The sequence below is a fragment of the Anthonomus grandis genome, chromosome 5 (genome assembly GCF_022605725.1).
Source record: "Anthonomus grandis grandis chromosome 5, icAntGran1.3, whole genome shotgun sequence".
In the NCBI taxonomy this organism is placed as follows: Eukaryota; Metazoa; Arthropoda; class Insecta; order Coleoptera; family Curculionidae; genus Anthonomus; species Anthonomus grandis.
Window position 1 is genome coordinate 11,748,402 of NC_065550.1, and position 26,475 is coordinate 11,774,876.

At 30.6% G+C, this 26,475-nt stretch overlaps 1 protein-coding gene across 3 annotated transcripts in view; it reads right to left on the reverse strand.

The window, feature by feature from the left end:
- Positions 1 to 253: 253 nt before the first annotated feature.
- Positions 254 to 26,475, reverse strand: part of LOC126735846 (probable cytochrome P450 49a1) — a 30,759-nt gene continuing 4,537 nt past the window's right edge. For 2 of the 3 annotated variants that reach the window (XM_050439930.1, XM_050439929.1), the window contains exons 6-13: positions 26,350 to 26,426; positions 26,086 to 26,287; positions 12,719 to 12,887; positions 1,257 to 1,426; positions 1,121 to 1,199; positions 962 to 1,061; positions 734 to 867; positions 254 to 610 (exon numbers count right to left, since the gene is read on the reverse strand). In XM_050439930.1, the coding sequence (XP_050295887.1) occupies positions 497 to 610; positions 734 to 867; positions 962 to 1,061; positions 1,121 to 1,199; positions 1,257 to 1,426; positions 12,719 to 12,887; positions 26,086 to 26,287; positions 26,350 to 26,426 (1,045 nt within the window). In that variant the 3' untranslated portion in view covers positions 254 to 496. Of the gene's footprint in view, positions 611 to 733; positions 868 to 961; positions 1,075 to 1,120; positions 1,200 to 1,256; positions 1,427 to 12,718; positions 12,888 to 26,085; positions 26,288 to 26,349; positions 26,427 to 26,475 lie in introns of those variants that run through there. The other variant, XM_050439931.1, reaches the window with a different exon arrangement.

Here is a 26,475-nt window from a genome sequence, read left to right on the forward strand (position 1 = left end):
TAACATATATATATATGTCATATATATATATATATATATATATATATATATATATATATATTTATATATATATAATATTATATATATAAATTTATATATTATTTATAATATATTATATTTATAATTATATATATATATATATATATATATATATATATATATATATATATATATATATATATGACATATATAAATATGACATTTTAGTATTTACTTACGTTATCAAAGCAAAGGGGATTTTTAAAATTAAATAAAATTTTTACTAATACTTTATGTAGGACCTTAATTTCTAACACTGTTTTCTATTAAAATTTTGCTGTATTCTAAAATTAAAAAAAGCAAACAATATCTCTTTTGACCTAGCCCTTAGTTTAATTTACCTAATATTAAATAAGTTAAAATAAAATATGAGTTTAAGTAAAAAAATATTGTTAAATTAAATTAAGTTTCCTTTCGATAACCAGTTCATACTTTAAATTATTTAACAAAATAAAACTTAAGAGTTTCTCTCAACTAACTTAAACTTTAATGGTTGTTCAGGTACGTAAGTGGGGGTTATTTTATAGCTTAGTGGGCCATAGTTGTACTCCACCTTGTATTTTCTAAAAATCTAAAAAGAAATTATTACAAATTTACACATATAATATTTACATGGTAAGTTTTATGTAAAGTGACTATTTTAATAAAAAACGGAATTCGTAAAAATGATTTATGACTTGGTTAAATTGTTTACCTTCGCCAGCAAAACGTTTAATTCAATTTCAGCAAATCTCCGTCCTAAACACGATCTTCTACCATAACCAAAGGGCAATGAAACGAAGGGATGTACTTTATTTTCATGATGTATGGGGCATCCAGTACTTTCAACTAAAAAGTAGCATAATAGAAAGACTTATTTGTTTCAAACGGAAATGGCAGTCAATTTGTGCCAAAAAAGATATTAGAACTATAACATACACACCAGCTTTTTTTTTAAGCCATCTTTCAGGAATAAATTTTCCAGGTTCTGAAAAATAATCTGTAATATTGCTGACCACCAAATGAGGAAAAATTACGTGCGTCTAAAACAGAATACTAAATTAATTATTATTTATTATTCCAAATTTTTCACTAATTTTACCCCCTTAGGTATATTATATCCTGCGAGAACCGTGTCCGATTGTAGACTCCTGCCGTTTCCTATTATTACTGGATACATTCTAAATAATGAACAAGTGAGCAATGGATATGCAATTTTTTGTAAAAAAATATAATACCTTAGTGTTTCCTTTATACAAGCCTTAAGGTAAGGCATATTTTCTTGTGCCTTAACGTTAACTTTTGTGTCTGGTTCTGGCATAATTTGTTTTAATTCTCTATATAAAATATCTTGTTTTTGTGGATTTTGACTAAGTTGGTATATTGTGGATGCTAGAGCTATGGAGGTCTAAGAAAATACATATAAAGTCGATTGATAATTTGTTAAATATTTAAAAGTTATGTTATCAGATCTAAATTTAATTATATTTAAATACCTTTAGGTTTATTTATACCTACAGTTCATGTTGGGCTTATTTATGAGAGCTACAAAATTTAATTTAAATATTTAAGAGCAATTAAATGTTCGAAAAATGTACAGACTTTTATTTGTTGGGACCCTATATTTATTTCTTACTTTAAAAATAAATTATGTATTTATGAGTTAATCAGGGTAGCGTACGACTTTTATTTTAAAAACAAAATTTTCTATTTCTAAAAAAAAATTGAAATTTAAATAGCGCAATTACGTTGTCTAGGGAAAAATCTACAATTTTAAATAGATAGTTAAATATTTTATGTATTTCATTTATGTGGTAAGAGCGATTAATGATCCTTTCACGAAATACTTTAACTAGAGACACTGATAGTGCATCATAAACAAGGCTTTTAAATCTATTTATAAAAAGAAGTCCACTTGGTTACAGTCTGGTATTGGAGGTGCCAATTATTTATTATATCATTTTTGTTCATTATTATGCTTCTATGTATTTCGCTGTAGTTAACAATTTTAGTGATAAATTCAATTGTTATTGTTAAATTAAGTATTTTTCTTTAAATGTAAGTAATTTATAACTTCTCCTTTAATATATAAATTGGTTATTAAAATTTATAATTAAGTATATTTTTTACGTTATCGCGATGACTGGTTATCAACAACGTGAGTTTTAGCTCTTTGAATTCTAATGATTATAGAAGCTGTTCAAAGAAGCTTGATATTCTAAATCGGGCATAAATAGTAATAAGTAAATACGGTAAAAATAAATACTTCTAGCAGTCCTAAGTGATTGTGTCTCGTAGTATAAGCGTGTAAATAAATTAGTTAACTATTTTCGATTGTTTTAATTTACATCTAACGAACAGTAAAAACCCTACATTAGTGTCAGATGTGGGGTGTGTATTGGACGTCAGTTAACTGCACATTGGTGAAAAATAAATAATATAGTGAATTGAAATAAACCGTACTGAAGTGTGTGAAAATGGCCAAGCTGGTGGATTTAAAAGTTGCTGACCTGAAAAGGGAGCTGAAGGAAAGGGATTGCAATACGATGAGAATCACAACGGGAATGAAGCAACATACGGCAACAACGGTAGATCTTCAGCAATGGACAATAAGAACGAAGCTTGTGGCAATCCGGAATCTGTTGGGCTGATGTGCCTCAAACTGCCTTAATTTGATGATAGTACATTAAAAATATTTATCAGCTTTTGAAGCAAAAGCAAATGGTTCGTCATCCAGGAAGAACTGGGCCACTGCCCTTAAGTTGGGCTTGCGAGGAGATGCTGCTACCATCCGACAAAGAATGTCCCAGAAGAACAAGAAATGTAAGACTAGCTAGTGAGGCATTTGGAGATGCGTTATGTCCAATCACACTTGGAACATCCGTCCTACTTGCAAGAATTTAAAGCCGATATAGCTCATTTGGTTCGACTGGCATATCCAGATATCCAGGAAAGAATCATGGAACGTTTGGTAGTTCAAGCATTCTCGGATAGACTCCGCGATCGTGAAATGAGGTAGGTCTTACTATCACCTCCACCTAAGCTAGTAGAATTAAGTAGTTGCATTAACACGAGCCCTTGAAATAAGTTTAAGCAATATTTCGACAAGTCGTGGCTATGCACATTAACTGGGAAGCCATTCCGAAAGAATTAGAAGAGCTGGTATCTAGCAATCCATGGTGTTCACCAGTGATACTGGTAAAGAAGAAAGACGACTCGGCCAGTATCTGCGTAGAGTATCGGCAGTTTAATAACGTGACTAACAAAGACAGCTATCCTCTTCCTTGCATTGGTGACACCTTGGACACTCTGGCTTGATCGAAGATCTTTTCCACTCTAGACCTGAGAAGTGGATGCTGTCAAGTTAAGTTGGCGCTTGAAGATAGGCAAAAGACGGCTTTCACGGTGGATGTTGAATTATGGCAATTTAACGTGATGCCATTTGGACTGTACAATGCCTCTGCCATTTTTGAGCGGCCAGTGAAACCAATTTTAAGAGGACTGGTCAGTTGTCAGTTCAATACAGTGCAGTACCGAATATTGGCGTGATTTTTTAAATCGGACACAAATAGTAGTAAATAAATACAATGAAAATAAATATTTCTAGTAATCGTAAGTGATCATGTTTCGTAGTATGTAAATAAATTAGTTGATACTAATTACTATTTTCGGTTTTAATATATAAACTCTTATATTAATGCGACTTAAACTGGATGTTGAAGTCAGCTGGAAATAATTTAAAATTGTTTGCATTCTATTGATGATTTCTTTGCCGCCTTACTCTCTTCTACCACCCATTCTATCGTCTAACTCCGTTGATTAAACATTCGATTTACTTTAGACATTGTGGTGTCTGATATTAAGTGATCAGAATTGAGAATCTTAAATTCTGGCGCACCTTATTTTTAACACAAAGAATGTGTTAAAAAATAATATTATTTTGTTTCCATGGCCATGTTACTTTTTAAATATTTATTTTCTTCGCCGTTAACTTCTAGAAAGAATGATATATGCAGTTAGATGACACTCTGGTTTATAATACTGCACTTGTAAAAAGATAGCTCAGTAAAAATTTTGAAGATAAATGGATTGGTTGCAAGAGTCCTTTTGTAGCAGCATCGTTCTCTAGATCTCCAGACCTCATAACTCTTGAATTCTTTCTGCGGAGTGCTATTAAAAATAATAAAGTTTATAAAACACTAGAAGAATTATAAAGTTGAATAAGACAAGCTTGTGAACAAATTTCTAGCCAAGAATTACGAAAAGTTTGCCTAAGAAATAGGAAAATGTATTAAAAATACATTAGAAAATATGGTGGCTTGGTCGAAGATGTTGACTTTTAGTTTTTTTTTTATCCAGTGGCGACGTAAGTATGTACTTAACAAATAATAATAAAAATAAAATGTCGTATTTTAATTATACATTCTTTTTTAATAATTATCAACATTATATCTTAAATATCTTAGGTAAGGAGTATTCAATATAATTTAACAGATTTAAAATGAATAGTATCCTAAAGGTAGTTGACTTTTGGGTCGAGAAATATAAAACTTTCATGCAAACGTACCTCTATGAGGGATCGCATTTCTACCTTGGGCAAAATGTGCACAGTATACAGTATAATACAACCTCTTACCAAAAATAAAATTGTATCCATCTTAAGTGGGACACCGTATAAATGGACTTGACAACAACAAGAAAAAGGCAATATAAGAAGTTTATAATATTAATATTAAATTAACAAATTTAATGATAATATAATGTAATGTATAATATAGTAGACACAGCTACTTATTAGACAATAAAACCCTATTTGCTTGAGAACTTTAATTGGAAACTTAAATAATTGAAACATTAAAAAAACAGAATTGATTTTTTAGAAAAATAAGAGAAAGAAAAGAAGAAATAGAAAGAGTTTATAATTATGATCGTCATCATAATATTCCCGCCGTAATTCATAAAGACATACCAAGCCTGTTTTGTTTTTACAGGAAATGAAATGCAGTATGTAGATGCATTAAGTCATAACTATATTATTACAAGTGACTTCAAAAAAGTTTACCTAATTAAAGAAAACGATTATTTAAGAGAGGCGCAACACCAACATGAAAATATTGTTAATATTAAAAATATACTTTTAAGTGGAGATACTGAAAGTAATTGGAACATATTTAGTGAATATTATTTAAGAGGAAATAAAGTGTATAACCAAGGTAGAAGTATATAAAGGTGTATAACACCTTTTGGTCATAAGTGACTGGTGCCTTGTAGATGGCAAATAGTCAAGGCAAACCACAATGATTTAAGTAATTTTTCGGTTGATAAAACTCGCAAAAAACTGGTTATCAAAAATTAAGTCATTTGTAACAAAATACATCAAATCATGCTTCTCCTGTCTATACCACAAAGAAGGTGGAGGTAAAAACCTGATTACTTGCACTCTCTATATAAATATGCTAAACCACACCATACATTACATTTAGACCATCTTGGTCCATTTATGTTATCAAAGATTGGCAACAATTGGTATGTATTAGTAATAGTTGATGGATTTGTTGACTTAAAATCGGTATGTAATACTTCCACAAAGTTTCTGATGGAGAAACTCAATGATTTATTCTCAACTTTCGGAAATCCACGGAGAAAAATATCAGATGCAGGAGCAGCCGTCACATCAAAAGCTTTTTAAAGGTTTGTTGAGAACAAAGGAATAAAATTGTTTACAAATGTTGTGGAATTACCACGATAAAATAGTCAATGTGAAAGGGTAAATAAAACCGTATAAGATGCATTAGCAACGTCGGGAGCCAATTTGGAACAACATGAATGGGCTATAACTCTACCTAAAATGCAATTAGGCATTAACAGTGCAAAGCACCGAATCACGCAAAATTCGCCAGCGAAAATACAATTGGGAATCTATTTACATACGGATGGTGGCAAATATGTCAATGAAAAAGAAAATCTGGTAGATGTTACAAAAATAAGATCAAAAACCGCTAAAAGGATGTAGGTCGTTTAATTCAGAATGTAATATTTAATAAAAAACGAAAAGCATCAACTTTATATTAAGTGAGAGACCTAGTGTTAACAAAGGTAAGTTCTTTGCCCGCCAACGATAAGGGCAAGAGAAGTTAAAGACCAAAATACCGTGGATCCTTTAGGGTAGAGTTATGAAAGTCACGTGAATTTAAAATTTAAATAATTTGTCAAAATTTAATAATTGCATTCTATATAAATTCCAAATGCCAAATTTAAATCAAGTCGGACAAATAGGAAGAAAGTTTTGATAGTCACGTGACCATAAAACTTAAAATTTTAAAAATTTTAAAAAATCAATAATTGTATCTTAAATAAGCCCCACATACGAAATTTTAATCAAATCGGACAAATAGGAAGAAAGTTTTGATAGTCACGCGACTTTAAAACTCAATATTTTAAAAATTTGTGAAAAACCAATAATTGTATACTAAATAAAACCCAAATATCAAATAGGACAAACAGGAAGAAAGTTTTGATAGTCTAGTTTAGATAACTTTTTTGCGATCGGACGATTAGCAAAAAAGTTATGATGGTCACGTTACCCTAAAATTTATAATTTTAAAAATTAAATAATTATATCATCAACAAATCTCAAATCCTCAAATGCATAAATTTAAATAATTTGTATCAAATTTTTCCAACATCCTAAAATTCACCTAATACCTAAATCCATATTTTACATTAAATATATCAATACGATCCACGGTGTATAAATCCCATTATTTTAAATGAATAAAACAACAATAAAATACGGCATTTTTCGAAGACGTCAAACACTTTGCCGAATTTTCCTAGCCGCAATATACAATTTCCCCAAAAGATATGCACATATTCGTAAAACTCACAGTTTTTCTAATTAGACGGTACCTTTAATTGACAGATTCCAGATAATTTTCATTAAAAATTTAACGAAACTGTGACACCCTTCCAAAAAAAAACATGCCGAGATACCTGCTGTAGGCGGCCATATTGGATTATTTCACCCTTGTGGTGGTGTTTATCGAAAAAAACAGAAAAAATTGACTTATTTAAGGGTAATGCTTTTTTTCTGTACTTGTACTGTTGCTGGAATGCCGAAATTTTAGTATCTATCTATATTTAGAAAATATAAATCGTGCAGATAGCGCCACTAAAAAATTAGGAAATAAAATATCATTTTTGGGTCCGACCGAAAAAAAAAATTATTGCTCGCCCTGTATAATTCCCGTATACAACTAAGTCTTTTCGCTGAATTACTTTTTTTTATAAAAAATTACCTTTTAGCTTCTAAAGTAGTTTGAATTTTTGTTTACTCACTTTTGTTTGCTTATAATTTCTCACCCTTAAAATTTACATGGGTTTTCCAATGTTCCGCTCGGCGACGCACCACCCGGTATATAAATATGAAAATATATATGAATTTTTATTTGCCAAAAAACATGATTTTTGAGCCGCAGGTCGCGTGCATAATATAGTCACGGAACGAGACTATCTAATAATATTCCCGCCGTAATTCATAAATACGCTCAAGAACGTGTATAAAAAGAGTTATTTGGAATGCATCATAAAATATGTAGTCTAGCCTTTTGCTTATTTGCAAGTACAGTTAGAATATTATTATTATTATTCGAGTTAGACACCAGATGACTAGTAAGTGTCCTTTGATTATATTTCCCTCTTTTTTCGTAATATATAATTATTTGTAAGAGGTGCTTGATTATTTGACATCCGTCACCTCCAACTAACCTCACATTGATATGATAAATGGGAATACACACTATGTGACACATCACTCTAAGAAGCATTAAAATGTCTATTGAACGGTGCCAAAAAAAAATAAATCAGTTGACGTACCAGCGAATAGTGACCAAAAATGTCTGGGAATAATGGATATTTTATCGACCTCAAATTTTTGTATTTCAAATGGCTACCCTAAGTGTGATATATCATATTAAAGGGCATACAATCTCCTATATAACCAAATCAAATCAAAAAATATAATCGGTTGACGTATAAGCGAATAGTAAGCAAAAATATGGGGTAATAAAAGACATTTTATCGACTTAGACTTTGGTAGGTTAAATGATTGCATCATAGTGCCATACATTATTTTAAATGGCAAACAATTTTCCATCTTACTTTGCCAAAAAAACTATGCAAGTTGACGCAATTTACCAGTAAAAATGTATAATAATAAACAGTTCATTGAATCCAAATATATTTTTTTTGTAAATAGCATCGGTGATTGAGTAATTTACGACCCAACGATTTTTAGTTTTTTTTTTGTATGTTTAGGAAGCTTGCCTTAAAGACGTTAAAATAAAATAAACAAATTTTTGGATGAACCATTTTTTAACAAAAAAATACGAAAATCTATGTTGATTATGGACCACGATTTTCCTATGCTTCTATTTACTTATGGACACAAATATTAAAAGTATACTAGAATATTTTCCCAGACTAATCACTGTTACATTAATCTAAAATATTCTTACTTTATTCCTATATTAAATAAACACTTTTTTTAATTTGTTTACTTAATTGACTCCTTTAATTTAGGAACGTTGACGTTTATAATTAACTGTCAAATTATGCATGTTTGACACACAACATATTAGGAGAATCCAACTAATCACTACAGGATTGTGAAGTTATTTTCTTAGCTTTCATTACTTATATATTATTTTGTTATATAAAGGTGTCAGAACAGTTGGTTAACTTTACTTAAAGTTTTATTTCCATGCCGATTTTTTATAAAAGGACTTTATAGTAACGTGTGTCCCCATCTTGCATTTTGTTGCATGAGCCGTAGGCGAATATAGGCTGGGTTGGGTTGGATAGGATTGGATTGGATTGGATTGGATTGGATTGGATTGGATTGGATTGGATTGGATTGGATTGGATTGGATTGGATCGGATCGGATCGGATCGGATCGGATCGGATCGGATCGGATCGGATCGGATCGGATCGGATCGGATCGGATCGGATCGGATCGGATCGGATCGGATCGGATCGGATCGGATCGGATCGGATCGGATCGGATCGGATCGGATCGGATCGGATCGGATCGGATCGGATCGGATCGGATCGGATTGGGATGGGATGGGATTTGATTCGTTGGGTTAAACATATACCAGCCCTTACATTCTTAAATTTTGAATATCAAATGAGAGATCTTTACGAATTAATTTAAAAAAAATTAATAAAATATATAAACAGCTAGTGCGTATTTAAAAACAAACATTGAACAATAGCAAATTACTTACAACCTGTAAGTTTTCCAAGAAATACCAAGTGAAACCGAAATTTAATCCTTGCATTAACTTTGTTAGTAACTGCCGACTAAACTTATGACCTTTTGGCCAGTATGGCAACACTACCGTATATGATCGTGCAAAATTGACATATTGGAGAGTTTTTGCATACCAATGTTTTGAAAATGATTGTTATTTGGAAGAAAATAATATAGCCAACTTTCAAATTCTTGACGTACATTTACAAATGTTTCTCTGGATATAGCTCTATTTGGCTTTGTCGTTTAGGAATGAGTATCTTACTAATAGTTATTATTTGTCTTAGGCTAATTATAATTAGAGAAATGACTTTGTATTCAAAATTTTTGAAATAAAAATGTAATGTTAATAAAATTAAATAATAATAGAAAATGTCAAAAATTTATTTTCGTTTATTGGTTTCCTTGATAAACAGAAAATAATTTTCTAAAATGTGTCTTTCTATAATATCATTGGAAAGCATCTTTTAAGAGCTTCAAGATGATATATCACTTTTATCTGTATCTTTCTATTTAAGATTTTATGGGTGTATCTCCACCTGTCCAAAGAGGTCACCCTGTATTTCGATTATAATGGCGACCTTGTTTTTTTTATGGGCCCCTTTTAACATTGTATCACACCTGCATTTCCAACACGTAATTTTGGTAAGAGCTCAGTGAGCGAATGAGAGATATGTATATAAATTTTTAGGTGATCCTAAAAACTCATTGGAACTACAAGATACGTCATTGAAAAGGTAAGTAAAAAGGCTATTCAAAACTGCAAATGGCCAATATAGCGCCGACAAGGAAAAACAAAGTTGATGATGGTCTCTCTAAAGACCGAACGTCGTATTTTAAATTTAAAGGTGTCATCGTATAGGGAAAGAAAAAATAGTCACAATAATGTATTTATTTAATAAATAATTTGATTATATATTTTTAAATAATGCCAAAAAGAATTTAAAACGATTTTGCCGAATTTTAGTTTTTCCCCAATATTTAGGAAGTATTTGGAATTTATAATATTCTATTAAAGAAGAAAACTATATTGCGCAATTTTTCTTAAATTATGCAACCTCGAATCTTCTACCGTTCGCGAGATCCCCATACTGCTCATCCTTATTTTGGGCAGCCTGTATAACCGTGATGCGGGATCTTTAAATAAAATGTTGATTTTTTAAGTATAGTTGTAACAATTAGTAATTAAGGATTTGCCTGCATAGCAACTTAAAATGTGGCTCATTTTCCATATTTTATCGAGTGTTATTAACACCCTCACTAAAAACCTCTTTAACTTTTTTGCTTTTAATTTTATTTTAATTTCAGTTAAAGGTATTTATTTTTCAGCCAAAAAAGTTGTACTTTACAGATCTCTCTAAGCTGCACAGTTTTTCAGATATTGAATCACATGATAATATAGGATTCAATATCTGAAAAACTGTGTATAGGATTACTTTTAACAAAAATTTGTTGACTAAGAAATTACTGGGATAATTTGCAATGGATCGAACATTATCTATCCCCAAAGTCGCAGAGTTAACTAATATTTCATTAGGTTCTGTACACCAAATTAAAAAAAAACAAGTTTTTTCCCTACAAAATTCAAATCAAACAACTAAGAGAAGACGAGGACGGATTGACAACGGATTGACGACCCCGTTTAGTAAAGAACATCTGCTTTAGTGACTAGACAACTTTTTTTCTAAATGGATTGGTAAACCGGCAGAACTGGGATAATAAAAATCACCTTTTTCAAGAGGAGCATACTCCGTATATTAAAAAAATTAATGTATGGGCAGGAATGTATGCTATTTTTTTTTGGAAGAAAATCATATCCTTCAATCGTCCAATCTTTAGAAAACCAAGTGGATAAAAATAGGGTTGGGATACTAAACGAAAATAGTTTGTATTTCCAACAAGATGGAGCTCCCCTGCACTACGCTTTGACAGTTCGAGAGTGGCTTAATGAACAGTTTTCAGGAATGTGGATTGGCAAGCGTGGTACAATTGAATGGCCCGCACGATGGCCAGACTTAATACCAATAGGTTTGTTTCTTTAGGGGTATTTAAAAAGCATATTTTGTGAAACCCTACCTAAAAATATTAATTATTTAAAGGATCGAGTTACTCGCGAATGTAGAGATATTAGCGGGCAAACACTTGCCAATGTTTGTGAGGAATTGCAAATCAGACTTTATCATTGTCTCGCAAATAACGAAACACATTTTGAATTTTGTGTTTAAAAAATTGTGTATTTTTAAAACACATTTTTTACACCCTTATTGTTTATAAGTCTATAAACTTACATTTTTTATACACCGTTGGGTGGATAAAATGTATGCTCTTTAAAGTGATGTATCATATTATAGGATAGCCATTGGATATACCAAAGTATGACTTCGATAAAATATTCTAGAAATATATTATTAGTAGACATTTTAGCTCACTATTCTCTGGTATGTCAAACGATTCTATTTTTATTTGCACTATTGAATAGACATTTTAATGTTGCTTACAATGATGACACACGAAGGGGGTTCCTATTTGACATCTCAAAGTGAGGTTAGCTGGAGGTGAGGAGGTGATTAATAGAACTTTGTCAAATATAAAATTAAACGTCCCCCTGTATATTTAAATTGACATGTTTTTTTAAGAAGTTATTAAGGGTGGTTTTTAACATGAAAGCACTGTATATTATATAGCCGATCTCCTATTCTGATTTTTATAAATTATACATGTAATTCACATATGTATATTACTTACTTAGTCTTAGTTTATTAATTTAATTTATGCATTTTAAGTATTCTTTTTAAAGTAATTTCTTCTCTATTTCTTTCTTAAGTTTTCTAGGTTTGCTTAATGTTCTGTTAATATATTTGATATTCTAATAGGTTTGCTAAATATCTACTAATTAATTATAAAACAAAATAATAACTATTAAAATACCCAGCAAAATGATACACAACAGTTTAACGTTAAAAAACTATAAAGATTTTTTTAAATATTTATGGGACAGTTAATTTTACTTGCAGTATATTGTAGTTCCGAAGTGAGAATTCTAGTGCATATTATACCTATTTCTATAGAAATACATTACAATAATATTAACCAGGAATATTTTTTATTTTTGCAGATAAAATGATATCAAGGATTATTTTTGTAAGCTTTGATCTTTAAACTTTTAAAATTTCGCTGATAATAGTTTGCCGGTAATAATAAGAAACTGAATATTTTAAGGGTTAAACAAAATTTTACTAGGTGTTCTTTAGGTAAACTTATTTTATATTTTAAAATTTAATAATGTTTTCTTATTTACTTAATAATTTATCATACTTTCAAAATTTCAAAGAAGTACTTCGGCATTATGCTGCCCAACCAGTATATTATCTTGTGTATTTACTTACTGTGTCAACACCTACAAGAAGCAGATCTAAGGCCAGAACGGCAGCCAATTTTGGATTTTTCGTCTTTATCAAAATCCTCTCCACTATGGAAACATCTTCTTCGTTTACATTATTATAATTTTTTGTTTCCATCCTTTTCATTGTTTGGGTAATGTATTTTAAACAAAGCCTAAGAAATAGATTTTGTCATATATTCTGCAAAATTATGAATTTAATATTAATAACTATAAAACGTGGTGTTTTTTGAGTAAATTACTCATATTTTAAAGACTACAAATTTGTTCCTTATCTTTTTTAAAACTAATTCTTTATCGAAAGCGATAAAACAGATAAAAATCTTTCTATTGTAGAGACCTGAATATAATTTAAACATGATTCGAAACGTTAAATAGCCATAAAACACCACGTCTTATCTAATTGTTACAAGTACCAAAGATTAAAATTCTCACTATGACAAAATCATTAAATCAAACTATCGTTACCAATAACGTTGATTGAAAAGGGAAAAGATGCGCAAATACTGTATAAAATTTCGTGACCGCGGCAGCCAGCCGTTCTTTGCTTTATCTAGCAATTTAGAAGCTAAGAGGTGGCGCCCCCATACGTAGGAATGATGAAACTCGCTTGGCAGCCTTGGTATTAAAAATTACGAGACATAATATCGCAGAGAAATGGGAGTTTTCGCATTGCGCTATTTCTGTTCGAGGACATATTCGCATATTCCATAGTATAAATTTGTGAGAAAATATCGAAAGGTTTAGTTTTATATTTTGTTTTTTTTTCTAATTTTTAAGTATAAAATCTAATACGTAATATAAGTAATATAATTTTGCTTATTTTTAAAAGTACAGTATATTATAGAGTTGGCCTATATTTCGGCAGAACCAGCAGAGGCTGCTATTTTTTATACAAGGTGCAAAAATATACATATGGTAAAGTGTTTTAAGCTTTTGGGCCTACGGCTTATAAATTAAAAAAAAAATACCTTGAAAAAAAATTAACCTTAAAAACATATACAGGGTGTTCCGTTGATCATGTTACAAACTTCTATGGCAGATAGAAAACGTCAAAAGAAAAACAAAAGTTTATATAAACATGGGTCCGGAAAAGCTTCCTCAGGGAGCTAGAGCTCTTTGAAAATAACCTTTAAAAACTAGTTTTTTTTTTAATAGCTCTGGAACTACTTTAGCTACCGCAACCAATTTTGGAAATTATTGTTAGTACGTTTATTCTTTTGAACCTACTAAATAAAAAAAAATTAATCAGGGGCTTCAGAATCAGGGGAGTATTTGGTAAATTTGGGCCCATTTTTTTAAGACTTTAATTTCTGCCCAAAATTTTCATTTATAAACTCGCGGACAATAAGTGGAAAATGAGCTGGCGCTGCATCGTGTTGTAGCCATAAGTTCTGTCGTATATTTAGGGGCAGATCATCTAATAGTTCTGGCAGTACGTTTCTTAAAAAAATTAAATAGATATATCCCGTTAAACGAGGAGGCAACATAATTGGACCAATTAAGCGTTCTCCAACAATGCCGGCCCACAAATGACCGAAAACTTATGTTGATAGCTGCTAAAATGAATACCATGGGTATTCATCATCCACCAAGGGTTTTCCTCACTTCACGCATGATTATTCTTAGAATTAAAAATGCCTTCTTTTGGTATATAAGTAATAAAGCCTCGTCAGTAAAAAGGACATATTTTGGAAATTGAGGTTCTTCTGTACACCGGTCAAGAAACCACTGGCAAAAATTCACGCGGGGCCTAATATCATTGGGTTCTAATGATTCCACCTTTTGCAGGTGGTAGGGCCGAAGAAGCTGTTCATTAACAACGTTCCATACCCTAACATGATTTACATGCATCGCATCAGCAACTGCTCGAGTATTTACTGATGGGTTATCTTCAAATCGCTGAAGCACTTCTTCCTCAAAATCCGGGATTCGGATGTTCCTTTGCGCGCCATTATCTTGGCGTTTTATTTTAACAGAGCCAGTCTCCCTGAGCCGTTGATTGACCCTTTCAAAAAGTGTGTGAGCTGGGATTCGCCTTTCGGGAAACCACTCTTCATATAGTCCAGAAGCAGCTCTACCATTACATCGAACTTCCCCATAAATTAAAAGCATATCGGCGTATTCAGCAAAAGTGTAATCCATTACTTAACCGTAATAAAAAGGGAATTAATATCATGTAAAAAATACTGACAGTGGCAATGAATTAGCATTATTATTAAAATAATTAACTCAAGATACAGCATCTTAGTTTGGTTTTAGTCAATTTCCACAAAAACGGTGATATTTACTGACTTTTACTAAGAGCACCTTTTTTTATGTAAAAAGTATAGGAACATCATAATCTAATGTCCAAACCATGTTGGGGCAGAAATTAAAGTCTTAAAGAAATGGGCCCAAATTTACCAAATACTCCCCTGATTCTGAAGCCCCTGGTAAATATTTTTTTTATTTAGTAGGTTCAAAAAAATAAACGTACTAACAATAATTTACCTCCCAAAATTGGTTGCGGTAGCTAAAGTAGTTCCAGAGCTATTAAAAAAAAAACTAGTTTTTAAAGGTTATTTTCAAAGAGCTCTAGCTCCCTGAGGAAGCTTTTCCGGACCCATGTTTATATGAACTTTTGTTTTTCTTTTGACGTTTTCTGTCTGCCATAGAAGTTTGTAGCATGATCAAAGGAACACCCTGTATATGTTACTCACCTTTAGATTGACTTTTATGTTTTATAGGGTAAGTTTTTAGCTGAAAACTTTTAAATGTATTTTTTTTGAATCTAAAAATGTCTATTGTAGATTTGATAAAGGTCAAGAATATGAAGACTGAAACGTTATTAAGATTATATGTTAAAGCAAGATAAATTTTATGTTTTAACAATTACAAATACCCAAGAAAATAATTGATTTCAAAGATACCCAAAAACAAACCCAAAAACAATCCAACCAAAGAAAATGGTAAAATTGGATTATTTTTGGGTTAATATTCTGGTTTAATAAATAGCATCATATTTTTTAAATTACCCGCGCATTGGGCATTATGAATAATCGCCATGTAATTATATTGTTCATAACATACGAGCCCCGTCCCACTTCAGTTGGCCCAATTGAAAATTCTTAATAATTTCTGTTTAAATCCCCAAAAAAAAAGACAAATTTTATAGTGTTATATAGTTTTAAACAAATAATAAGCTTTACTGACTCTATAAACACAACAAAATGAGAAAGTAAACTCATTTATATTGAACATATATTTATTTTTTAAAACAGTCGCAATTCTTTGAGGCATGGCGTTTATTAAGTTCTGATACTACCCCTGATTAAAACTATCCCAAATTTCTTGCTAGTGGATTTCAGACCTAATGAATAGAACCCTTGTATATGCCTAAAGAGTTAAAATAAAATAAAAAATAGAAACAAGAAATTTATTTCTACTATTTAAAATATGATTCAAAAATTTATCAATCAACCAAAATCTAATTTTAGAGATAACACATAATGTTTATATGAGATACTTTTTGGTATTGTAATATTGTGGAATAAAGATTCGATAAAAGAATAATAAATTCATTTTTTACTAAGCGGGCCAACTGAAATAAGACGGGGCTCGTATATATTTTTAGCAGAAAATTTTACATAACGGAATAATCATAAATAAATGGTAGTAAAAGTATTTACATATAAAGATTATTTAAACAATCTTTATCAATATTTTTTATTATTTGTTTAAACATTGACTGAAGAGGCAAGATTTAATTTTCAGTCATTGATTAGATACGATACGTATTTTGCTATGCGGCTTCTTAGAAGTTTGTTTTTCTCTCGTTTGCTGGTATTTTTCAGTTTCCCATTTAAAAAAACTAAAAGAATTTTCAAAAAACTAAGAGAATTGTTTTTTCTCTTCCTAGTATTAGTACATCCCCGATAAGCACACTCTTTAATTTTGCTTGAATTTGACATGATTCAAAACAATAATAATACAAAATAATACGCCAAACATGCAAAAACTCCCTTAGACGATGCTGGCGAGCTCCGCTAAACAATAATGATACAGAAACGGCAAAAAGATTTCCGCGCGCGTTTGAGCGTGGCGCCATCTACCCGCCGCGCGCTTTTCGGGTCACGTTTTTGCCCGTAAATTTGCGTATCTTCTCGCCTCTTCAATCAACGCCAATAATCAAACTATGTTTCGCCAAACTAGGGCATAAATAGACTAAAAAAACTAGCGACACACACAGAACATGTTATGTTCCGTTACACAGGCGCACATCTTGAAGTTTTCATCGTGAAGGTTTACCCTAACTTGCCTTCTTAAGAAGGTTTTGTGCATATTTCAAAGCTTTTGTTGGCTTAGTTATTTTTATTTTGGCACCGGTGTTTTGTTGAAGTGAGCAATAACAACAGTAACGCGAAGCACTTATTTAATCTGGTCCTGGTGATATTGATAGTATTGATAACAATGGTTTATATGCTGCAAGAAGAAAAAATTGAGTTTCCAGAAGAAAGAAAGAGAGAAATTTTTTGTACAATATCTGTTTCTTGGGCGCATGCTCCTTTTATTTACATGGTGAAATCAGTAGACACACTGTCGATACTGAAGTGATACTCATTCTCACTTATTTCCAGAAAAAACATACGCTGCGACCTCAAAAACTTAATGTATGGCTGGTATCCTAGGAGATTATATTGTTGGACCTTTTTTTATTAAGCATTAAGATTTGTACTTAATGCTGAAAATTACTTGAAACTTCTGCAGCACAATAAGGTTTATTTTATTATCATATTTATTGAGAACCAATATATAAAATAAAAAAAGTAAAATGTTTTAATGTATTTACTGCGTATTCTGACTGCGTATCATTATCAAAATAACTTGAATTTTCGGAATGTATTTTACTCTTGATTAGAAATAACAAGAAATAACACGTGGATAATTAAAAAAAAAATTATGCAGGCAACAAAATTGCAAGATTTAAACTTTGAAGAATGTCAGCCACGTGTATTCATATTTCTTAAGAATGAAGTGCTAAAATAAAAATAGGACTATATGGAGAATAAAATTACCCTTAATTGAAGGTATCACCGACCCCTATTCCCATTAAAAAAAATTGATATTGGGGCTTTGGGGGTGAAGGTATGATATCAGAGAAACGCAATTTCAGTTTTCGACTAAACAATTTATTTTTCAAGATTTGCAGAGTGGACTGTTTCGGCATGGCATAATCAGCAGACCTCATTTTGCTACGTGATTGCATACTGCACTGTTGAGTCTTAAAGCGCTATTTTAATTCTTTTAAATATTTATCATTATGGCTTTTAATACCCGTTTCGAAAAAGTTCAATTGATTAAACGGTTTTATGGAGGCAATTCGGCAGTACAATGCAGGTATTTATTCTCTGTAAATTTTAAAAATCGACCGATTCGTGTCAAAATTTGAGACATCTTTTTGCCTCCAAGAATGTAGAAATTGTCACATTAAAGCGCAAGAACCACCTATTAAAAGGGTCCAGGAAATAGAACGTCGAGAAGAAATGCTTTGTAGTGCTTTAGTTTTAGATTTAACACGATCGAGCACAAGTGTTGGAGAGGAACTTGGGTATGCACAAAACTGTGACATGTATTTGGAAAAAACATGGATACAAATGTTTTAAATATTCCAAAACTCACGAGGTGTTTCCTAAAGACCAGTGGCGAAGAATGGTATTTTGTGAAACCATGATGGAAAAGGCAAATGAAAAATTAATTTCTTAGAAAATATTTTGTTTTCAGGTGAGTTCTCTTTTCCATTGCATGGTAAATACAAGCCTTCCATTGTTCGTTACTGGTCTCAGGAAAACGAGCACAAAAGTTTTCAGTTTCGTACTCAGTACCCTCAAAAGTTGAATGTTTGGACTAGTACTTTGAACTCCACAAAATACCTTGAGTTGTTATAAAACGAAGTTCTTCCTGCCGTTCAACTACTCCCTGATATAGACCTGACTGATATAGGATTTCAACAAGATGGCTATCGTGCTTATAATGCGGTTAGAATAAAAGAATTTTTAACAAATACTTTTCCTAATCTTGAAATCAGGAAAAGGAATTTTATGAGCTTGCTGCTTGGAAACTATAGAGAATATTAACAATGTGGTTCGTGATATGGTCTCAAGTTGCTGTCACAATCAACCTCTTAATGCTGGGAGCTTTAATGCTTTTGGGCTTGGCAAACAAGCTGATAATATATGTAGATCCATTAAGGTAATGTGCACTTCTGGTGATGTTGCTTCCACCTTCATAATATGTTCCAAAAAGATCAAAACTGTGCCCTCTCAAAAGCACTTCTCTCTCACAGATGACAGACTTTAAATTATTTACAACTGCAAAGAAATTTCAGGAAGCAGTTGCGTGAACGACTTAAAGCTTAAGCAACGGCGTTCCAAAAATTGTGGCTGGCCATGGGCGGTATTTAAACTGAGTGATTTGTCTAACAGGCTTTCTGTATTATATTAGAATGTTCGAGGTCTTAACAGTAAATCGCGCGATCTTTATAAATCTGTGTGTGAGGGCGAGTATGATGTGGTTGCAGTATCTGCAACTTGACTGCAGGATGGTATCTACGAGAGGGAGTTGTTTTCCAGTGAATACACTGTATATCACAAGGATAGGAATTGAGAGGCTATGTGAGTCACCCGTATACGTGAAGTAATGCTTGGCATGCCTAATGATTTATGTTCAATCAAAGTTGATCTCATGGAACTGGACAATCAGATTCTACGGGTTGATGTTGTCTGCTGCAAGATTAGTATGGATTTTAAGTTTTTTTTTGTATTGATGTGCCACTTAATTAAAATAATTAATGCACTCTAATTGATTAATCAATCCACCCTAATTGAAGATTACAGGTTCTTGTTTGACTATGTATTTATTCTTAACTGTATACAAAACCAGAAATTTTTATCATGGCTAATTTTAATATCAATATTACGGTTCTGGAGCCAACTGTTAATATAAGGGGTGGCTTTACTGCATGACTTTTTGGCATTTTCTAATGTGTGTCAATTTAATAAAATTTGTAATGTAATATCCTTGATCTGATACTTGTTATTCTCTCATGCACTGTTGATGGTGGTGTTTCACTTGTCCCAGAGGATGATTGCAGGTCATAGGAATCTAGACCAGCAACCAATAGGAATTGTAACTTTAAACCAAAATCTTAATATCTCAACTATAATTTTAGAATATTGCGGAGGGTTGTTGGGTGGGGTCAGAAATAAAACAGAAACCTGTTTACCTACTACATCTTAGTAGATCTACTACACCTTAGCAGACCTACTACATCTTAGTAGATCCATTAATTGTTTTCAATATTTACTAGTAGAGGAGATTCCATTTAAAAACAAATGTTTTAATCTGTTTAGAGACTTTCAAAAAAAATCGCTTAATTTAGAGATTGCGTACACACACTGGAAAGTTTCCCTACTAGAAAATTATTTAAAATTTATTAAACAAACTGTTAAAAATACTTTACCGCATAACATATTTTTGTCTTATGAGCAATCGCAATTTTCGTACTATAATTGTCATTTTAAAGAACAGAAACAAAAGCAAAAAAAGAAATTACAAAGTCTTATTTTAGAGCAGACTGGTATTGGCAGTATAACAACAAACAAAAAATGGTTAAAAAATTTAACAAAGTACACCTTTCCAAGAAATGTAGAAGTAACTTTAGCTTTGGGCAATAAATTTAATCTACCTTATGATAATCATAACTTTCCTCTTGAGCAGATTATTATCGATATAGAGTATGCTATTGGCCTTTCAAATAATGATGAGTTAAAAATACTAAAAAGAAACCAATCTATTAACATAATTACTAATTTTATAAACTCATCTATTCTGCATAAATTAAATAAATCTGAAAAAAAACCTCCTAAAATACAGTAACGAAACAAAAGAATTCTTAAAAAAACATAATAATATTTTAATAACTAGGGCTGATAAAGGCAATGTCACCGTCGCGTTAGATAAGGAAGAATACCTACAAAAATCAAACCTTCTTCTCTCAAATACAGATACCTATCAAATTTTAAACAAAGACTCCACTACTTCTATTCAGAACAAACTTAATAAACTATTAGAAAACTTGTGTAAATGAAACTTCTTTTCAAAAGATCAAATAAAAAAACTAAAATGCAATAACGGAGTGCCTCCAAAAATGTATTTTTGACCAAAAATACACAAAGAAAATACTCCTCTGAGACCAATTGTAAGTTTTATAGGTTCCCCAATATATAACCTCAGTAAATATTTAGCAAATTTACTTAGCTTAGCATTTGAAAAAGATCAATTCTACACAAAAGACTCCTTTGAAGTAGTCAAGCAATTGCAAAATTTTAAAATTCCAAATGACTTTATTCTAATATCATTAGATGTAATATCTTTATTTACCAACATACCAACTGATTTAATTAAAAATATGGTCCAAAATAAATGGCACCTTATCAGAGACCACTGTAACATCCTAGTCTTTTAGAGTTTGTATTTAAAAATAGTTATTTTACTTTCAATAATATATATTACAAACAAATTTATGGTCTTGGAATGGGTAACTGTCTATCACCTATATGTTCTGATCTGATTATGTCAGAATTACAGAAATATTGTAAGGGGAAAATAAAATTTAGGTTACCATTTTTTAAAAGATTCGTTGACGACGTTGCCACGTGTATTCCAAAAACTGAAATAGAAAACATAAAAAAGTACATTTAACAGCTTCCACCCTAAATTACAGTTCACTATAGAGTGTGAAGCAAATAACAAACTTCCATTTCTAGACATTCTATTAATCAGAGCAGAAGATAATACAATCATCACTGATTGGTATCACAAACCCACTTTCTCTGAGAGATTTCTTAACTACCAATCAAATCACTCATTTAAACAAAAATTAAACATAATTAGCAACCTAAAATCCCGCGCAATAGCCTTATCTCACTCCAGTTTTTATCAAAAAAATGTTAACAAAATTAAAGATATTTTACTAAAAAACATTTTTCCTCATAAACTATTAAACAAAATCCTAAACAACCCTACACCTATTAAAGTCAAAGAAAACCAAAACCATAAATTTGCAAAAATTCCTTATGTCAAAGGTTTGTCTGAAAGGCTATCAGGAGTTGTTTCTGATGATGAAGTCAAAATAGCGTTCAAAAATGAAAATACCATCAACAAATACTTCTCAAAACTCAAAGATAAAACACCAAATGAGTTATAAAGTGGCGTGGTTTATAAAATACCCTGTTCTGATTGTCAAAGTCTGTATGTGGGTCAAACAGGCAGGTACTTAAAAACCAGAATCAGCGAACACGAAAGAAGCATAAAACCAACGAACTACGCAGCATCTGGGAAGACTGCTCTAGCAGAACACTCCTTCAATCAACAGCACCAATTTGATTTTAACAGCACTCGGATCATTGGTAGAGAATCAAATTATAAAAAAAGAATTTTACTAGAAATGGTTAATATAAAAAAGTATAAAGAAAGTATTAATAAAAAACAAGACACCGATGATCTAAGTGCAAGTTACTATAATTTAATTAATTTACTACCAAAAAGATAAAACTAAAACATAAAATTTTATTTTTCTCATAGATTGTATGTCCCAAATTTAGATCTCACAGTGTATTAAAAAATTAAGTTTCTGGTTTTGAACGTATAGATAGAACGTATAGAACATTGAATCATAAAAATTAAATAAATAAACGCTCGGAAGAATAAAAACATTTGTTTCTTGGCTTATTGTTGATTCTAGTTTGCCCACAATAACACCTACAATTTAACCCATGTTAAAAATAATTCTACGCTCCTATTATAAATGTGTTTTAATTATAACTAAAGAAACCTAGACTTAGGTAAGAGGTGTAATGTATAAAAAATTAATTTTATATTGTTTTTTTTTTATAAAATTTTTTTTAACGGATTCTACCTGAATGTAATTTTAACTGTGTCGTGGTTTTTGTTTTTGTTGTTTTAATTTTTGTACACTTAAAGAATATTTATTTTAATAGTGTTTTTTATGTACTTGAAATTACTTTGTTTTATCTCTGTAATTACTTGAATCCATTTCCTATAATTAAATCTAATAAGAGAAAATTCATTATACCTTATACAATTAAATTATATAATTATTATAATAACAAAAATTATTCAGATCCACAAGTCTATTACAGATTAAAATCATTACTAAAACAACTACCATTAATATACAAACAATTTACACTTACGTAACGTATATGGCAATAAAAATATAATTAGACCGAACTAAATACCATATCAATAAATGGTTTACTATTTGTTTTAGGGATAAGGCAAAAAAGAAACTACTTAAGATTCATTAAATCGAGAATTTTTCTCAGACTATTTAAATTGCAATTTTTTAATTTTTGTTTGAACTATTCTTTGTTTCTAAAATTTTTGATCTCTAATGGTAATAAACGATAGAAGCACGGCGCTTTTTTTATACACCGTTTGGTAGTAGATTGTATGCCCTTAAAACTAATGTATGCAATTGTAAGTTTTTAAAAAAGCCTAGACGATAGAAATTGAATAAATTGGATATTTGGTGGTAAAAAAACGTTTAGTTAAGCTGAATAATTCAAGTTTTATACATCAACATTTTTTAATACCATGATTTACACTGAAACACCCAAATGAAAAAAAAGTTGTTTATTGATAATAATTCATTAGTATCAGTATTTAGTAAAGCTGCGTTAACAGCATATAACGCCCAATACAAAACCTAAAGCAAATTGAAAATATTAAATGTCGTATATAGAAGTAAGAATTTGTAGATGCATCAATTTTACTAATTGTATAAAGTGATGTATGATAAATAAATTGTAGAAGTAGCAAAATTCTATACCCAAATGCATAAAATAATAAACTGGTACCATCAGTTGTTTACTCACCTAAAAAGTACAAAGTGTAAAGAAAAAGAACTGAAAATGCACGAAAGTTAACAGCTTCATCTTTTTTTCGAAGCCTATTGTTAGCTTTAAAATTGCTTTCTTTCAAAAATGTGGAAAGCAGCCGAGGTGAAGAGGCGGGCATTAAAAATGTATAAAATAGGTGTTCTTATTACACAAATTCAATTGGAACCATTCAATCAATCAAACGAATTCCAATAATTTCTGCACTCAACGTATTTTGTACCCTTTATTAATTCAAACAACTCTTTAAAAAAATTAAATCTTGTTCAGCCCTATAGAAAACTCTATAGGGCTGATTATCTATCTAATAAGATTAGATAGACATTTTTTATCATAGATTTTCAAGATGAAAAGATAGAAGAAGAGTCACAACTGATGACTATATATAATGGAAAAGTACTGGGCAAACAAACAATTACTAATCTATGTTCTTTCACACAATTTTTTTTGCTTTTGATGTAACTCAAAAGCAAATGAATATTCTACCAATGATTATGACCAAACATATTGTGGGTTATCTCAAATTATTTTCAACTTAAAATACTTATGCGTTCTTACTAGCCAAGTAAGAACGCATTCTTAAAATCCCAAAAATATATCATGTAATAGATGAAATTGTTAGTAAGTACATCAAAGTATTATCAAATATTATACCACAGCAGGGTGTAGCAAATTGTAAAATGTGAACTTTGCGAAATTACTGGAAAACTAAGTCATATTGAACTCCATAATTATGTAGTACAGACTTATTTTGGAAGACCAGAAACTATCAGCAACAGGGATGTGATCATCATTTTCACGAAAATATTATGTTACTCCCTTTGGATATTTAGCCCTTAGTATGTTGTAGTTCATCCCTAATACAAATGAGGTTCGGGGTTATGGACACGGGCTCATTTGTATTAGCGATTGGCATTGTACTGCATATACTATGTCATTGTATTGTACTATGGGGATAAAATCTGTATGCAGAAGGCAAGAATAAATTATTGACTTTTTAACTAAAATCATAAATATAACTAGATCTGAGGGATATTAAAATTTGCAGTGTATAGTTTTTGTATTTCGTATATTATATGTATTTTGTGTATTTTTCACTGTCATCAGCATCCTAGCTCCAAGCCACATACATAAAAGTAGCTTGGAGACCGCCGCAATCTTATTATACCTATAATCAATGTACATTCCTAGTTATTAATACGAACCTCAGTATTTTAGTAATCTGATATGACCCATGTCTTTCCAATTATTATAACATATACATTATTATGATAACTATAACTAACTGCCTAGGGCCGGATTCTGCAATTCAGTTTTTAAATACTATATAGAGACAGATACTATCACCTTGTAAAAAAATACCCTATATTTTGAGACTGACCTCCCAATTCTTACCCTAAATTTCTAAATCCAAAATTTAATTACTATTATACTTTTTGGCTTTGGACTAGAGTTCAGACCAAATATATTTATGTTTTAATTTTAAAATGTATTCTAATATCTAATTTTTTACTTAATAAAATTAAATGATGAATTTAACCAATGCAAATTTTAAATGAAATTGCATTGCCCATTAAAGGTAAATTTGTAAATTATTTGACTCTAAGATGATCTCTTGAAATTTGGGTAATGTTTTATTTTAAAAAACTTTTTATAAATGTCGGAGTTATCTTAGTTAGTCCCACCTTAACTTATAACCCATTTTGAATTAAATTATTATAGAAAGTTTTTGAATGTAAAGTACGCCCATAATTTTGAAATATGTTAATTAATTATTATGATTCGTTTAATTTTAATCCGAATAATAATGAGGAATGGTCATAAACATAATATTATGATTTACCTTTTATAGTTAATAGATATGAATTATCTTTTATTATTATTTTTATAATTAGGTACATAATTACGAAAAGAAAATCCCAGATAAATTATTTTTAGTAAATGTATTTTATTGAATCTTTTATGTAACGGCCTTATTTCTTATAGTCTCATCGTTTAAATTACAAAAAATCAGAAGTCGATAGCCCACATCATAACCAACGGCTCACGTACTGTTGGTACCCATCAACTCCACGCCGGCTATAATAGTGAAAGTTGAACTTGACATTGACTGACTTTATTAAGATACAATATTTTGACCATCAGCTAAAGTTGTAATTATTGATTATATAACAAATTCGAGATTCAGATTCATACCAAAGTAGTAAGATGCATGAACCCACGGCGGTATTGTTAATTCATTTTTCGTCCTTTAATAAACCAACTTTAAAGTGTGTCATATATATAATTTACATGTTAATATAAAAAAGTCTTAAAATTGACTGGATGGTGGATAATTTGCAGTTAAAAGTAATAAAGAATTAATTTTGTTTTATTAATTTTTGCGACTTACGTTCTAAAATCCTCCAAAGCTGCAATATATTTTCTAAAACTCCTGTTTTTGTATATTCTCCATACCGGCATTTTCAGTTCAACCTCAGCAACGTTCCAAAAAAATGTATTTATCGAATTTATAATTCTCTGTGATTCTGAATCCTTTGATAAGTTTGGATCTAGGCAACCAAGTCTTCTATTTAAAGACACTCTAGCCACGGCTAGAAATTTTCATTCTTTTGATATTAATAAATAGCCATAAATGATTATTAATTCTACTTACATTCTAGAGCCCATTTGTATACTTCTGAAAGGAAATTTTCTGGAAGCTCCCTATTATGGTCTAGCGATTGTTCCATTCTAAAAATTTCATTGATAATTAAGTCAAATTGAAGTTAGTTACACTAAC